The sequence below is a fragment of the Protomyctophum bolini genome (assembly GCF_963924005.1).
Source record: "Protomyctophum bolini genome assembly, chromosome: 8".
NCBI lineage: Eukaryota > Metazoa > Chordata > Actinopteri > Myctophiformes > Myctophidae > Protomyctophum > Protomyctophum bolini.
Genome location: NC_137869.1, coordinates 3,882,384 through 3,900,045, shown reverse-complemented (window position 1 = coordinate 3,900,045; position 17,662 = coordinate 3,882,384). Strand labels below are relative to the sequence as shown.

Sequence of the window (17,662 nt, the reverse complement as noted above, 5' to 3'; positions counted from 1 at the left end):
CTTCAATACGTTTCCACGACTCACTTGTTCTCCGTCGTCAGAGGCAGGTGGGTGGGCTGCGTCAGGGTCCAGGAGTCAGGGTCCAGGAGTTACACCCACTTCACATTGTTTCATCCTCCTCAGCTCAGCATCACCTCTCGGCCTCTCCGTCTCTTGTCGAGCGTGGCATCGTCCCTTTCGAGCGAATGCTGCTGAAACTGCTGTAGAATCATCTTTTAAAGAATCTCACCTCATCAAAATATGACATCACTCATACCCAAATATGGAGTTCCACGTACAGGGCTCCAGACTGGCGTCAGATGATCCTGAAAACATCAGATATCTTATTGGAACGCTAACGTAGCAGATGAAAGACTCGGGTTATCAACAGGTTGTTTTAATGGTTTTTATCTTCACAAGAAGTAACACTGCAAATGCTCATACAGACGTCATTAAAAAAAAATCTGAATACAGTGTTTCTTATAATCATCTATATATTGAAAAGTACATGAAATAATTAATATTAAATTTAATAACATAATAACAAAAGTACAATGACATCTGTTATAAAAGTGGATTACAAAGTGACATTTTATGTAAATAGCTCTTAAGCATTAGGTAACAGGGGGGGGGGGGGGGGAGATCTGACGACAGTTCCATTTCACGGTATGTAAAACGGTATGTTTACGGTATGTAAAACACTGAAGTGCTATTGGTTCAAAAGCTACAAAATACACTTAAAAAGCAGGAAACCTTTTGTTCTTTTTTTTTTTAAATTTCCTTCAAGGAAAAGTACTATAAAATAAGTTACAGTACAGTGAGTTTGTCCAAACTTGACTTTGTTCCCGTCTTCCAGCTTTCGTTGTAAGCACAAAAACAACAAATAAAACCATACAGGAGGAAAGAAAAATCGTTTTCTTATTTCATAAAAAAAGAAGAAAAAAAAGAAGAAGGCCTTTTCCTCAAAAAAGGAAACACTATTGGCGATATTTAACCAGGCACGTGTGTGTGAGTGTGTGTTCATTGGTTTTTTTTTGTCACACGAAAATGCCTTTGAACCCCCCCCCCAAAAAAAAGTAAGAATCTTCAAAAAAAAAACCTTTCCCCGCTGCTGTGTTGGTTATTTGAAGAAATAAACTACACTTTTGTTTCGATTTACTTCATGAGTTGACAAAAATAAAATAAAAATAAAAAACAGGGACAAATACTTCATATGGGATGGCAGAGAGCCGAGGATGAGGAAGAGGAGGATGAGGAAGAGGAGGAGGCCGTCGGCCTCATACGTCGTCGGCCGGTAACGGAGGTATGTTGAACCTTGGTCGGGTGAAGAACGCCATCTTCTCTCTGTGTGGAACCAACGCACACACATTTAGACATTTAGAGGCAGCGGTGGTGGCCGAACGGTTTGCGGAGCGGTCTTGATATCGTGAAGGTCGCTATAGTTCGTATCTATCCCCGGACCGGCACGTTAAAATTACCACCGCTGAAGTGCCCTTAATTGGACAATTAGGCATTGAACCTCTACCATGAAATGTTCTATATGAGCAGGGCCTGGCTGTAAACAAGTTCCTGAGTTTAGTCCAGTTACCCTGGGTAAACATGGTACCTTTCCTTTCCTTAGTCCAGTTACCCTGCTGGGTAAACATGGTACCTTTCCTTTCCTTAGTCCAGTTACCCTGCTGGGTAAACATGGTACCTTTCCTTTCCTTAGTCCAGTTACCCTGCAGGATAAACATAGTACCTTTCCTTTCCTTTTTCTTACACACCCGTTAGGCAGTGTTGATTTCGCCGACTAAAAACTATGACGAAAACTGAATGGAAACTATGTATGCTATGATGTCTAAAACTATAAGACTAAATATATTGACGATTTCAACAACACATTAAAAAACTAGACTAAAATGTTAGGAAGGGACTATAGAGCGCCGCAGTCCCTCCCCCTTTCAGAAAATCGAGTGGCCCAGGAAATGAAACCCCAATGCACCCACCTCGGATCGTGACAAATCATGACAATGAACACAATGTTTTGGGCCGATCAAATCATTAGAAAGAAGAAAAGAAAGTCAGCGCTCTATAGTGGACAAGAGATCCAGTAGAAGTCATTTTTCACTTTCTTGATAATAAAGTATTGAGTGAATCTATCATACCTGAGGGGCCCCTTGTGGCCCCTCATCTGTGTCATACCTGAATGTCTGCACAGGGAGAGGCCCCTTGTGGCCCCTCATCTGTATCATACCTGAATGTCTGCACAGGGAGAGGCCCCTTGTGGCACCTAGGGGCCCCTCATCATACCTGAATGTCTGCACAGGGAGGGGCCCCTAGGGGCCCCTCATCGTACCTGAATGTCTGCACAGGGAGGGGCTCCTTGTGGCCCCTAGGGGACCCTCATCATATCTGAATGTCTGCACAGGGAGGGGCTCCTTGTGGCCCCTAGGGGCCCCTCATCATACCTGAATGTCTGCACAGGGAGGGGCTCCTTGTGGCCCCTCATCGTACCTGAATGTCTGCACAGGGAGGGGCTCCTTGTGGCCCCTAGGGGCCCCTCATCGTACCTGAATGTCTGCACAGGGAGGGGCTCCTTGTGGCTCTGCCCTCTCATCTGCAGAACCTCCTTGTTGGCCTTCCTCAGCCTCCGCTCCGCCGCCTCCTCCTGCCTCTGCTCCTGCTTGCTTTGGTTGGCCTGGAAAACAACAACAACAACATAAACAACATGAACAACATGGCCCCGGTGACTTTGTCTGGAGCCCGGGGGTATTTAGGACCCAGCCATTTACAGCAACGGAGATTTTCAAACAGATCTTTAATCATTGTGTTACACTTTAGCTATTGAAAAATAGCAGATCTACAAGCTCATAGCGTGGCACTGAGTGCTGCGCTACGAGCTTGTAGATATGCTATTTTTTGAAAAATCATGAAAATGTGGTGCAAATCTTTGAATATATATGAACGTTTTTTTAACTAAAATATTTTCTTCTGGGGGAGGATGAGATGAGAGATGAGATATACTTTATTGTCCCACAAGGGGAAATTTGTCTTGGGCAAAAGTGCATTAGTACATAAACGCTTTTTAAAACAGACAGACAATACACAAAAGACAATACACAATACACAGTAGCAGCAAAGTACAAGTCACAAGAGTATCACAAGAAAAGTGCAAGTTGCAATAAGAGAAGGTATAATATAAATAAAAAATGTGCTAGAGTATTCACAGTTTATAGTACACAATCACAGTAAAGTGCAATAAATAACTGATGAAGGTCAAGAAGTCCCTTCCCCACTAAGAACTGTGAACTATGTGGCGGTTGTTTAGTAGAACAATTGAAGTGGGAAGAAAAGAAAGTTTGAAGCGGTTGCTCTGACACGCTCTGTAGCGTCCACCAGAGGGCAACGGCTCATACTCTGAAGATAATATAATGTGAAGGATCAGACAACACTCTATTTGACAGACTGAGCACCGTTTACTCAAAGATTGCCTGAAGAGATGGAGAATCTTTCCTACCAATTACCTTCATGGCTGTTTTTTCCATTTTAGCTATTCTAGATTTGAGCTGGACAGAGAGTGTCCCAAACCAAGCTGACATGCCATATCTAATAATGCTACCTAGCACTGCATCATAGAAGGTTGACATGACTCCCTTGCTCACACCAAAGAGCCTGAGCCTGCGGAGAAAGTGCAAGCGTTGTGCCAATTTGGCACACAGATAGTCCACATGGACGTTCCATTTGAGCTGGTTGTCCATTTGGATCCCCAGGTACTTGTATGATACGACCTGCTCAATTTGCGTGCCCCCCATGACCACTGGGTCATGGATGTGGACACCTTTTGGATCGAAGATCATCTCTTTGGTTTTTGTGGTGTTTAACATAAGGTGGCTATTATCACACCAGTCTTTAAAGTTATTAATCTCACTGATATAACTCACCGGGTGTTCAACACCCCTCAACAGGTTGACTATTACAGTGTCATCAGAAAATGTCAAGATGAAATTGTTAGGCTGACTGCTTCTGCAGTCATTTGTGTAGGCGGTGAAAAGAAATGGTGAACTCACCCCCCCTTGTGGCACACCTGTGCTACACAATTTAGAGCTTTAGGCCCTCATTTATCAATCGAGTGTAAAATCTGCCACAGATTGGAGTGCAGGTTTCGTAGTACACCCACGTCGCCACGGCATTTATAAAGTGATCGCAAACAGCTGATCCTTCCTTAATTTCGTCCTGACGTTAATAAATGTGACGGCTGAAATCTATCTGGCACGCCCTATGAAATCAAGCCTCGCCCTCGTTTTTGCGACTGAACACATGTTTACGACCTGTGGGAACCATGGAAACCATGGAAAAAAGGTTTCTCCCGTGCCTTGCCCGCCTCACGCACCTCTCTCACACACACACACACACACACACACACACACACACACACACACACACGCAGAAGCACACGCAACTTGCAAGCCCACTGGTGTCTTGTTAAATAAAGAACGAACACCTGCATGAATTAAATAAAGTTGTAGGCCTACCCTGTCTGTTTTCCTCTCACCTCGCTTGCTTTGCTGTCATGTCCACGCATGCACGCATATACATGACACATCGACATCGCATCGCCATGAATGGAATTAGTTTGTAGGCTGGCCTATATTAATTTTACCCATTCGTGCGCAGTGCACGGCGAAGGCGTGATACTGCGCACTGCTGTGATATTAAAGTCCTGTGGGTGACATGCCTGCATGAGAGATAGGCTATCATGTCGTCAAGGCAGCTCACAATCAACGTTTATGTAGTGATTTGATCATTGATGAACGAATCATAAACATATGGATGAAGGCTTGCCGCTTGCGCTGGTATGTGTTGGCGACGCACGCCGCGGTCCCGTCCTCCCGACCCCCGAAAATGATCTCGCTTTTATCTGAACTGTCAAAACTGTCTAAGCACTTATAAATGGTGAATGATTAAGCCCCTTACGCCTATAGCCTGCTAGTACTTACTACAAATAGGCAAGCTGTATTGTATGCTTGTCATTGTCACTTGGAAATAAAGGCGTGCAGTCCATTCATGCCTTTAAAAAAAAAATAATATCATAATCGCATATGCCGCATCACCGTGTCCGCATGCGCTCCAAAATCATCTCACAAGTGCGCTCGCATAACAAGTGTTTGATTAAGCACAAACTAATACATTGTAAACATGTTATATTGTTTTTAATTGCGCGATTTTAATTACTTGTAAAGTTGGAAATCTCTCTTTTGTTTTTTACATACACATACCGTTTTATATTAACATTTTAGGAGTGAAAACATATGTTTAGATGCCTGTGACAGCGTGTCAGCAGTTCAGACAAGGCTGCTCCGCTTGTGTAAGACAGAAAAAAAATGCGTACGCCAGCTGAGGAGCAACCGTGGATTTTCAACGTTGTCACGTTCAATTTCAAGCGTTGGCGGAAATGGTAAATGTCAAAAATGTCGGTAATTTCGGCGTGCACCCATATTTTGGCGTACGCACGGTTGATAAATGAGGGCCTTAGAGTACTGAGTTCACCTTTACCTGTTGAGATCTGTTTGTTAACACGGAGTAGAACCATCTAATGATGAATGGATTTACATTCATGTTATTTAGCTTTTTGACAAGTAACAGAGGGCTTACAGTATCAAAAGCAGAACTGAAGTCTGCAAAAAGGACACGAGCATACGCCTTTGGCTCCTCCAAGTGCTTGCTAATTAAATGGGTTATACTGACTACAGCATCCTCCGTGCTGCGCCCAGCCCTGTAAGGTGTAATTAAATGGGTTATACTGACTACAGCATCCTCCGTGCTGCGCCCAGCCCTGTAAGCGAATTGTAAAGGATCCATAAAGGAAGCCACCTGAGACTTAAGTGAGTTCACGATAATTCTCTCAAAACATTTCATAACCCCACAAGTTAAAGCAATAGGTCTATAATCTTTTTTCACAGAGGGACAAGATACTTTGGATGCCTGGAACGACATATATTTAGATGGGGGCCTATATCATTTTGAGGGTCCTTGACATGAAAATGTTTGAGAACGACTGACATAGAAACATGGGGTTTTTCAGAAAACTGTCAGGATTTAGAAGACATTTTTAGAATCTGATCTCAGGTCAGAATGGGTTAAATGAACGAGGTTACCCGTCTCTGGGCCTAGTCTCGGAGGAGGTTAACGAGGTTAAGGAGGTTACCTGTCTCTGGGCCTCTCGGAGGAGGCCCCTGAAGCGCTCGTCTCTCAGGGCCCAGTGGGGCAGCTCCGAGGCCGCTGCCTCTCCGCCGGGCCCCGTGGGGCCGCCCGGCTCCTCCAGGCGCAGCTTGAGCTCCCGCAGCGTGCTCAGCTCCTCCGTCAGCTGCCTCTGGCGCACCCTGCAGGCCTGGAGGTCCAGCTCCAGGTCCAGGGAGGTGCGCGTGGGCTGCTCCGCCAGGGAGGAGCTGTTGTACGACTGCTGCTGCTGCACGCACACACACACACACACACACACAGGCACGCACGCACACACACAGGCATCACACAGGCACGAACGCACGCACACACACAGGCATCACACACAGGCACACACACACACACACACACACACAGGCACGCACGCATCACGCACACACGCATCACATACACACACACACACACACACACAGGCACGCACGCACGCACACACACACGCATACACACAGGCACGCACGCATCACGCACACACGCATCACATACATACACACACACACACACACACACACAAACACACACACACACACACACAGGCACATACACACACGCACACAGGCACATACACACACACACACACACACACACACACACACACACACACAATAGGTGTTTCAAAACAGCTACTAAAGACTCCATGTGTACTTGAGTATTCAAAATTTCATAAAACGGAGATTGTAAGTATCAGCACATTTTCAGTATATTTGAAATATACCACTTACTGTATAAATACTGTATATACTACATACATTTTTTTTAACAAATATCGCACTAAACGGAACTCAACAAAAAAAGAACTTACAGGAATAAAAAGTCAAAACTAATGGAAATGCAAAACGTTAAGCTTGCGTGTGCGTGTGTGTGCGAGCATGTGTGCGTGTGTGCGTGTGTGTGTGTGCGTGTGTGTGCGAGCATGTGTGCGTGTGTGTGTGTGTGTGCGTACGTGCGTGCATACAGTACCTGCTTGTATCGCAGCGTTCTCCGTTCTAACGTGTTCCTGACGAAGGGAGACTTCTTTGGCAGAGTGGAGCTGTCACTGTCACTGCGGTACAACTGAAATGTACACAACATGTCACTGTCACTGCACGGTACAACTGAAATATACACAACATGTCACTGTCTGTCACTGCGGTACAACTGAAAATGTACAACACAACATGTCACTGTCACTGCGGTACAACTGAAATGTACACAACATGTCACTGTCACTGCGGTACAACTGAAATGTACACAACACGTCACTGTCACTGCGGTACAACTGAAATGTACACAACATGTCACTGTCACTGTGGTACAACTGAAATGTACACAACATGTCACTGTCACTGTGGTACAACTGAAATATACGTACAAGACAACATGGCTGTCAGGCTGTGACTCACTGTCAACTGTCAACGTTCTCAACCTTTTCAGGCAGTGACCCCCAAAATAATCTGAATACCCTGAGAAGCACTTGGAATTGTATAGGAGTTGAAGCTGGGGGTCCTTGACATGAAAAAGTTTGAACACCACTTTTTAAATATATTTTTTATCCCACGATTTTGTAACCCATTTTTCACCCCTGTGTCAATCATCTAATGTGATCCTGGGCTCTACACACCCTCCGCCAACCTGGGGAGAGCAACGAACTTGAACTCATGCTTCCTTCATGCCTGAGTGTCCAAGTTGCTCCTTTACACCTGACAGGGGGGAGTTTCCCTGGTTGGACGTAGCGCGTGGAAGGAACACGTTATTCCAACCAGTTCCTTTCCCCTCCATCAGGCGCCCCGGCTGGCCAGGGGGAGGCAGTTTAGTGACCAGGATTACTGCATGTTTTTTGTGAGGGTATCTACCCTAGGGGACACGGGGAGAACATGTGAGGGTACCTACCCTAGGGGACACGGGGAGAACATGCAAACTCCACATAGAAAGGCCCTTTCGCCAGGTTTGAACACCACTGATACGATTTTCAGAAAACTGTCTTAATGGGTTGACAGCATGCATGCAGGACTGAAGTCCCTTCACATTAATGCTACCTCGCTGTCGGCACATGGAATGAAGATTATAGGCACCGTGTGTGTGTGTGTGTGTGTGTGTGCGTCTGCGTGTGTGTGCGTCTGCGTGTGTACCCACCCTGCAGACATACTGACTGCGCGCTCCAGGGGAGAAGGTCTGCGATCGCACCAGAGTGCTGCTGCGCATGAAGGGCGAGCCGTGACCCCAGCGACCCCCGCCGCCCCCTCCCCGCTCCTTGGGGGGTCGAACCCTCAGCGGCTCCGGGAACATGCCCTCCGTCATGGTGGCTTTCTCCACCTGCACGCGCACACACACACACACACACACACACACGCACACACATGCACGCACACACACGCACACACAAGCACACGCACAGACACACGCATCATGTTTTACCTTGATGCGTTATATTTTCTTTTGTGTGTTTGTTGTTGTATTGTTTAATTCTGTTTTTTGTGCAGTCTGTGTTTTTATTTCTTTACTGCACAGCTGCCCCCATTTGCCAACTTGTAGACTTATGTACTGTTCTTTATGAACTTTTAATCTTTTAAACCAATGACCTCTTCCTTCAGGAAAGGATTCAAAATAAGCCTTCTGGCTTCTTCCCTTCCTTGCATTGTATTTTTGTTCTTTGATATGTTATTGTCTATTTGTTGTACTACATGCTAAATAAATAAACCTAAAAAAAAATAAACACACATACACACACACACACACACACACACACACACTGTTGGGATTTACAAGACCTGTTGTAGAACGGGCCTCAGGACTAAAATGGGTTATACGTTATTGTCACATTACAGGTTTTTTTAAGGGTGTGAAGAAGTGTGTGGAATTCTTTCATTTCCATCCAGGTAGAGTGAAATATCAACAGGCGGTGCCTGGCTGGTAGACACATGGTTGAAACCAGTAGAGGCATGATGAGGCAGTTACCCTGGAGGGCATCTGGAAATAAGTCCCCATTCATTTTCCCCATAGACGTTTTAAAAAGTATTTATTCAAAGCAAAAATCAACTGAGTGGTGCAACTTCCCTCTCTCCCTCTCTCTCTCTCTCTCTCATTAGCAGGCAACAGTGCAGCACTATCTCTCTCTCTGTTTCTGGCACAACAGCTCCCCTACTGGTACTAATAGTCATACTGGTGCTCATGGCCACATAGGTAGGTGAACACACACAAAGGTAGGTGAACACACACACATAGGTAGGTGAACACACACATAGGTAGGTGAACACACACATAGGTATAGGTGAACACACACATAGGTAGGTGAACACACACATAGGTGGGTGAACACACACATAGGTAGGTGAACACACACACAGGTAGGTGAACACACACATAGGTGGGTGAACACACACATAGGTAGGTGAACACACACATAGGTGGGTGAACACACACATAGGTAGGTGAACACACACATAGGTAGGTGAACACACACATACAGTAGGTAGGTGAACACACACACATAGATAGGTGAACACACACAGGTGGGTGAACACACACATAGGTAGGTGAACACACACATAGGTGGGTGAACACACACATAGGTGGGTGAAAACGGACAATGCTGTTCCTTGGAGTGGTTGCACCACTCCAAAAAAAAAAAAATCTCACGACTGAAAAATCTCTTCTCTTACCTTTAACGTTGGGGGTTTGCTGGCCGGTTGACCACAGCGCCCCCCGGTGTTGACACAGACACCCTCCGTGCAGAGCAGGCTGTCTGGACAGGCCATGGCGAACGCTGCGCTGTTGCTGCAGCCGCTGTCTACGGACTCTGCCTGCCAGCTCCTACACACGCACACACACACACACACACGCACACACACACACACACACACACACACACACACACACACACACACACACACACACACACACACACACACACATGTTTGTATTACTACAGTATACTTGGAACATAAAACATTTAGGATGATTTTAAATGGCATTCACATTTCACATAAATAACATGTCATGACATTGTCATCCACGGATTTGAACTAAGGAAGGGTTTAAGGTGCATAGTAAGTGTTACACTTACTATGCAAACGCGCATCGACGCTCCATGGTCAGTTTGACCCAAAACAAATAGGCAGAGGTGGTATAATATAAGACAAGTAACCCTAAAATCATATTTAGAAAATGTGTCAGGTGAAAAAAAAAAATAGATGATTTCATCCATCCATCAATTTTCAACCGCTTATCCGTAGTCGGGTCACTAATATTTAGGAAAAGTCATGGAAGGGGAACCTTCTGAGAGCTTCATGGCAAAAAATAATCAATCAAAAAGACCTCACAGACCTCACACACAGACCTCACAGACCTCACACACAGACCTCATAGACACTAGTGTTAAAAGACCTCAGACACTCTAGTGTTAACACATTGAACGCCATATTTATTTCGCCTCCGTTGTCCAGTTGCCAGGATTTTCTTGTTCGTCCTACCTTTTCAAGACATGCCGCGCTTAGCATCTTTCTTTTTAATCTCTCTAAGCTGGATAACACTAAAGTATATAAGTGTATTTCCATGAAGACAACAGACAGTTGGCGGATCAGGTTGGGATTTTGAGGTCGTCTTTAGTTCCGTTTCCTTTGCGACTGAAACTCTGCTGTTTCTACACAACATGGTGCTGTTCGCTGTCATTTGAAAGCGTCCGGTGAGAACACTTGCGTTATTTGTTCCAGTTGTTGCTGTTGCTCGTCATGGCTGCCAGTTCCCACCTGATGTCGTGTGTGAGCTCCGACTGCTCCAGACCGTACTGAATAACTGCTAGCTTACATAATGTCTTGAGGCTAGGACTGAGGTCTAAGGCATACAGGCCACCAGAGGATGTGAAATTGGAATATGTTCTATCCACTGGAATCAATGTGTATCCTCCAAAAAGGATAATGCGACAGATAGCGCTATGTGTCGGAGACGGTCCTTTCCCCTTGGGCTTAACCGTCTTCCAGGAGAAGGTGTCTGGACTGAATTTCCACAGATCAGACCAGCCACCAAATATGTAAAGCTCTCCATTGTAGGTAAAGGCTGAATGATAGAAGTTGGTAGTAGCTGGTAGAAGCTGTGCAGAAGTTGTGTTCACCCAGTGGTTGGTCTCTGTGTCATACACTCTGAGGGTGTTGTTGTAGCCTCCAAATACAAACATCTTTGTCCCAATGATGGTAGCAGTGTGATAGCATGAAGCAGGAGGTGGAGTTCCTCTGGAGTTAATGTAAGTCCAGACCATGGTGCTGGTGTCCAACTTGTAGATGTCATTAGTGAATCCAGTCTCGGTGTATCCTCCATGAATATACATGACCTTCCCCACGACACAGGCTGAGTGGTTGCACCTCGCCTCAGGAACAGTCCCAGAAACCTGTGGTTTGAACCATCTGCGGGCGTCGACATCAAATGCATAAAGGATGTTGCAGTAACCTAGGTTAGTCGACCCTCCCCAGAGGTAGACAATGTCTTCAATCAGCACAGCTGTGTGGAACCGACGCGTGGATGGAACCTCAAGGTGAGGTTCTCCGCTTCCAGTTGTCACAGGAGACAACTTCCTCCAGCGCAAAGACACTGTGTTGAAGACGTGAACTTCGAACTGGTCACTGTTGCTCTCTCCGATCGCGTACACCTCGTGTCCGACGGTCACTGCTGCGTAATATCCTGCTGGTCGGTTCAGAGTCACAATCCACCTCAACATTTTCCACACAAATACAAGGACTTCTCAAGCGCTGCTCCGTAACAGAATGCAGTCACATGTTTGCTCACCCACCACTTATATACAGTATTGGTACAGACCTACGAGTGACGACGTCATCTTGATGACCTCAGACTTATGTCCAAATATGGACATAAGCCCACCCGGCCTGGTGGAGATATGTGCTCCACAGAACACACATTGTGGTTGCCAGAGACAACAACCACACTATAGTAATTATTGATCAGTGAGGTTGCTCTAGGCAACACACTATTGTTCTAGTAAGAGACCTTTTTGCCAGCAGAGTGATTGACGTCTCATTTTTGCCAGTGACAATAAAAGGAGAAATTAGGTTAAATGTCCGTCAAATATGACGTAAATGTGTGGCAACAAAAAACATGAAATAATTGACCACCAATGACAATGAAGGGAAAACGTACTTCATAATGTAGACGAGCAAATGGGATAACCGGTCACGTAAATTCAGTTGTTCATGAGATGATGTATGAATTATGATGATGTATAATGATAAAGAGGAGCTTTTATTGATATATCTACAGTAGCTTGACAGGAAACGGGGAGAGAGATGGGGTGGGGGGGGGGGGGGGGGGGGATCGGGACTCGAACCCGCGACATGTCATGCTGGATTACCAACCAAGGACCGCTAAGCCGGCCCTTGGCGTATTAGCACTCATTTTCAACATTCAACAGTCATATCTCATTAAAACTAGTGAACACGGGGAGAACATTGCAAACTTTGTTTTTGTACTGACATGTTTGTTTAGAAACCCATTCTGGGCGAGAACCCCTTTTGGTGTTAGCATCATGTTGTGCTTTAGCTAATGGAAAAAAGCAGATCTACAAGCTCATAGAGCTTGTAGGTCTGCTATTTTTGAAAAATCGAAGAACGACTGACAGTAGAAACATAGCTTTTTCAGAAAACTGTCAGGATGTAGAAGAACATTTTTAGAATCTGATCTCAGGTCAGAATGAAAACGGTCAGGAGGATGTAGAAGACATTTTTAGAATCTGATCTCAGGTCAGAATGGGTTAAAGACAGGATGCTGAACGGGACTGTCGAACGGAGTGAGGCCGGTGTGAGGAGGACGGAGGGAGGGTGTGGTTTTACCTCTCGGACGCTGCCTCGCAGGCCTCCTCCTTCTTGTTGTTGTTGTCCAGAGCCTGCATCATGTGGAAGGCTCTGCCTCCTCCTCCTCCTCCTCCCTCCTCCTGATTGGTGGAGGAGGAGGAGGTGGTGGCGCGGGACAGCAAGGCACACACTGCGTCCTACGGGGGAAAAAACACACACAGCACTGTCACCGCCGGGTCACAGAGCCATCTAAAACAGTATCTAGAACCACCCACCACCAATTACCAACTGAGGCATTCCATTCAACCTTATTTTTCTGTTCCCATAGTCTCCAATACATTAGGTAAGAATGCATTTATGTTTAAAGCTCCCTCTGACTGGAACAACTAATATTCGAACAATTTCAACCCTCAACATGTTCAAAAGTGCGCTGTCTTCTTACCTTACGACCTCCTGCACATGCCCCATGAGGCCATGACATACTGTATGTGTTTAATCAACTGTACTCTAATGCTGACCAACGAAAGTGACAGTCATATCTGACAGAACAAATGATCCATCTCTTTGCTATTATAATACCCTGTTGTTTGTGTTTTGTGTTTGTTTGTTTTGTTTTGTTTTGTTTTTCTCCTTTTTTGTGTATTGTATTGTATTGATTGTAGTTAGGACCCTCTCGAAAACGAGATACTGTATCTCAATGGGGTATTCCTAAATAAAGACATTTCAAACAATCTAATAGAAGAGTTACGATATTGAGGGGGCAGAAACCGAGCGCTCGAGTGCTGTTCATGCAGGTGGCTGTTCACTAAACATAACTCTAAACATATAGGTGGCTGTACACTAAACATAACTCTAAACATATAGGCAGTCTAGCCCCGAAAGACGGCCGTAAATTGCCGGCATTAAAACCTGTTTTAACGCTTTAAAACATTCCAGGTGAATAAAATGTGACTAAAACTAAATCAAGTTCAATTCCAAAGACTATAACTGAACTAACGTAGAAATGTGCGTGGTGTCTGCGTGATGAACTTACCATGGTGGTGGAGGGTCTGCTCTACGTGGTGTCTGCGTGATGAACTTACCATGGTGGTGGAGGGTCTGCGTTCGTGGTGTCTGCGTGATGAACTTACCATGGTGGTGGAGGGTCTGCGTTGCTGCTGCTCCTCCTGGCTGTCTGCGTGGTGTCTGCGGTGGTGTAGTTCTGAGCCGCCTGGCGCCTGCACCCTCAGCCAACAGAACGCCATCTCTGTTCCGCCATCACAGTCGGCCAGGCTCACCTGGGCTGTGCCCTGCACACGCACACACACGCACACGCACACACACACACACACACACACACACACACACACACACACACACACACACACACACACACACAAGGTTGTAATTACTATACGGTCAGGGGTAGAGTGGCTGGATGGTAACCGCAAGGTTGCCAGTTCGAACCCTGTGGTGCTCCCCCAGAGTTAATGTCGAAGTGTCCTTGAGCAAGACTCCGAATTACCCTTAATTGCTATATCTGATGTGCTGGTTGGTGCCTTGCATGGCTTCCTCCACCATCTGTGTATGAATGTGTGTGTGTGTGTGTGTGTGTGTGTGTGTGTGTGTGTGTGTGTGTGTGTGTGTGTGTGTGTGTGTGTGTGTGTGTGTGTGTGTGTGTGTGTGTGTGTGTGTGTGTGAATGGGTGAATTGATGCACAATCTATGTAAAGCGCCTTGGATAAAGGAGCTGTATAAATTGCACCATTTACTTGTGAGGAGATAGTCGTTTTAGGACAGCATTGAAAATAGCTGAATAAGCCGATCTGATCCCCGTCTCACACAACGCATGTTGTGAGCTTGTAGATGGCCTAAATACTTCAGCATGTGTGACACCACCGGCCCCCCACCGGCCCCCCACCGGCCCCCCACCGGCCCCCCACCACCGGCCCCCGACTGAAGTATACATGAGGATGAATAACTAGGAGCCAAACCCAACTCCTTAAAGGGACACTTCACCCTTTTTGCAAAAACATATATGTTAATGACGTTTAGAAGCTTTAGAACACTTTCCTGGGGGTCTTTATGTGTGTAATATGTGGTTTTAGATATTTTAGATTTTAGCAGTGAGCCCGGTGTCTCTGATGTCATGGACACTGGGCTCACTACCTTCCTGGACTACATGTTGTCTCAGTAAGACAGCTCTCCCCCCTATCCACAAGGAGGAGCAGTGCACCAAAGAATTGTGGGAATTGTCTATCGTGCAAACACAACCAATCATATTGACGTGTCTATATAGCGTCACATCCGGTTTCGCACAAGTCCCGCCCTTAGCTCACGCTGATTGGTTCGAACCACGAGTGGTTCGGCGTTAGCACAACTCCCTGAGAGATCCCAACACAGGCTGTGTTGGGGAACATGGTTACCCAATACCGCCCCCAGCTGGCAGAGTCAGGTTATGTGGGCCCTGCAGCGAGACCAAACAGAACCAGAACCAGAACGTACCAGTAGCTCCTCCTGGTGCCTGTGGGCCCCAGCGAGACCAGAACCAGAACGTACCAGTAGCTCCTCTGGGCTGTGGGCCCCAGCGAGACCAGAACCAGAACGTACCAGTAGCTCCTCCTGGTGCCTGTGGGCCCCAGCGAGACCAGAACCAGAACGTACCAGTAGCTCCTCTGGGCCCCAGCGAGACCAGAACCAGAACGTACCAGTAGCTCCTCCTGGGCCTGCGGGCCCAGCGAGCACAGGGACAGCTGCAGGGCGCAGGCGGCCAGCGCCCCGGGCGGGACGGGGATCCGGAAGCCCTCGTTGAAGCTCATGAGGGGCGTGGGCTCCAGAGCCTTGCAGCAGTAGAAGGCGCAGGCCCGGCCGGCGTCCAGAGGGATCAGGTGCACCTTCACGTACCTGGAGGAGGGAGGAGGGAGGAACACGCACACCGGTCAAGCTTAACACACTTTTAGTGCCGGAAGTGCATCAAAATAGGAGCTCTGGGGTGCCGGAGTTGTCTGATCACTTTTACTCTGAAAGCCATGAACCGGAAACACTTTCCTAAAAAAGTTGACTTGACAAATTGACCTTAACATCCCGATCATTTTAATTTATACGATATATGATCCAAAAAGTGTTCATATTTTGCGGGAGAGACGGATGAGGAGCAGAAATGAAGCGCCAGCATATCGATCCATTCATCACCACGGAGAGCGCCCTGGATTAGGAGATACGAGTCATTATTTCCGCCGCGCTAACATGGGAGTCAATGACAAGCTAATAATTGCACAGAGCGTTAGCATACGGCAAAAAAAAAAATAGGAAAAATTCTGAATATTCTTATCTCGCCCCGTGTCACTAGGACGTCGCTAGGACGTCCACAGACGTCCAAGGCTACGATCGTTTCTAATCCTTATGACGGTCTCACACGTCGTATGAACTGAAACGGTTAACCCATTTAGGCCTGACGTCGAAATGTAAAAAATGTCTTTTAAATCCTGACAGTTTTCTGAAATACCTACAGTATGTTTCTATATCAGTGGTGCTTGTTTATTTGTTTATTTGGATCCCCATTAGCTACTACCTTATAGTAGCAGCTACTCTTCCTGGGGTCCACACATAAAATACATTACAATTACATCATACTTCATGATACTACATTTTACAAGACTGTAAGAAAAACAGTAAAAAAAATAAAATACAACTAAATATAAAACAAGTGATTAATAAATATAACATCGCAAACCATGAATACAATTTCAGTTTGAGTAGCCTATACCGTTCAGTATGAAAACATTTAAACTGTGTTCAATGACCGTCATCAAAAGCAAGTGACATGAGATTTCTTCTTCTTTAACTTATTTTTAAAATCTGGTTTACTTGTTGCCTGTCTGATTTGTGATGGAAGACTCTTTCATTGCTCTATATATTACTGTGTGTTGCATTGCATTCGCTCAATATTTCATGTTAAGGGCCCCAGGCCCGCATCTGAAAATATGTTGTTCCAAGGAACCCCTCAGAAGCAAAGAGTTGAGTTAAAAACGTTCGCTGTGAAATAATTAAGCAATATTGTGTGTGTGGTTTAACGTGATTATCGCCACGACATGTGAAGTGTGTGTGAAGTGTGTGTGAAGTGTGTGTGAAGTGTGTGTGAAGCTGTGTGTGAAGTGTATGTGGTTAGTTTAGTTAGTGTAAGTATACTCACACTTTGTAGCCGTCTCTGACCACAGCCTTGTTCAGATGTTTGAGTTGGAGCAGATGAAGGAGCAGCGACTGAGAGCTGGAGTCATATCTGTACAAACCACAGAGAATACAGCGTTATCTGGACTGGAGTCATATCTGGACAAAACACAGAGAATACAGCGTTAACTGGACTGGAGTCATATCTGTACAAACCACAGAGAATACAGCGTTAACTGGACTGGAGTCATATCTGTACAAACCACAGAGAATACAGCGTTATCTGGACTGGAGTCATATCTGGGCAAACCACAGAGAATACAGAGTTATCTGGACTGGAGTCATATCTGGACATGACAAATCACACCAAATAAATCTGGAGTCATACTGTATATGTACACGACAATTCGCAGCAAATATCAATTCACTGCTTTCCAAAGAGTTATCTGGAGTCATATCTGTACACCACAAATCACAGCAAATATGAAATATCTGCTGTGAAAATAGTTCATTCTTAACAACACGTCTGGTCTGTCTGTTTATTCACAA

At 45.7% G+C, this 17,662-nt stretch overlaps 1 protein-coding gene across 1 annotated transcript in view; it reads right to left on the bottom strand.

The window, feature by feature from the left end:
• Nucleotides 1-366: 366 nt before the first annotated feature.
• Nucleotides 367-17,662, bottom strand: part of wwc3 (WWC family member 3) — a 93,368-nt gene continuing 76,072 nt past the window's right edge. The window contains 10 exon segments of the mRNA XM_080769665.1: nt 367-1,323; nt 2,532-2,659; nt 6,167-6,427; nt 7,156-7,248; nt 8,308-8,487; nt 9,834-9,984; nt 13,008-13,165; nt 14,099-14,257; nt 15,655-15,850; nt 17,139-17,225. Coding sequence (XP_080625791.1) covers nt 1,257-1,323; nt 2,532-2,659; nt 6,167-6,427; nt 7,156-7,248; nt 8,308-8,487; nt 9,834-9,984; nt 13,008-13,165; nt 14,099-14,257; nt 15,655-15,850; nt 17,139-17,225 — 1,480 coding nt within the window. The 3' untranslated portion in view covers nt 367-1,256.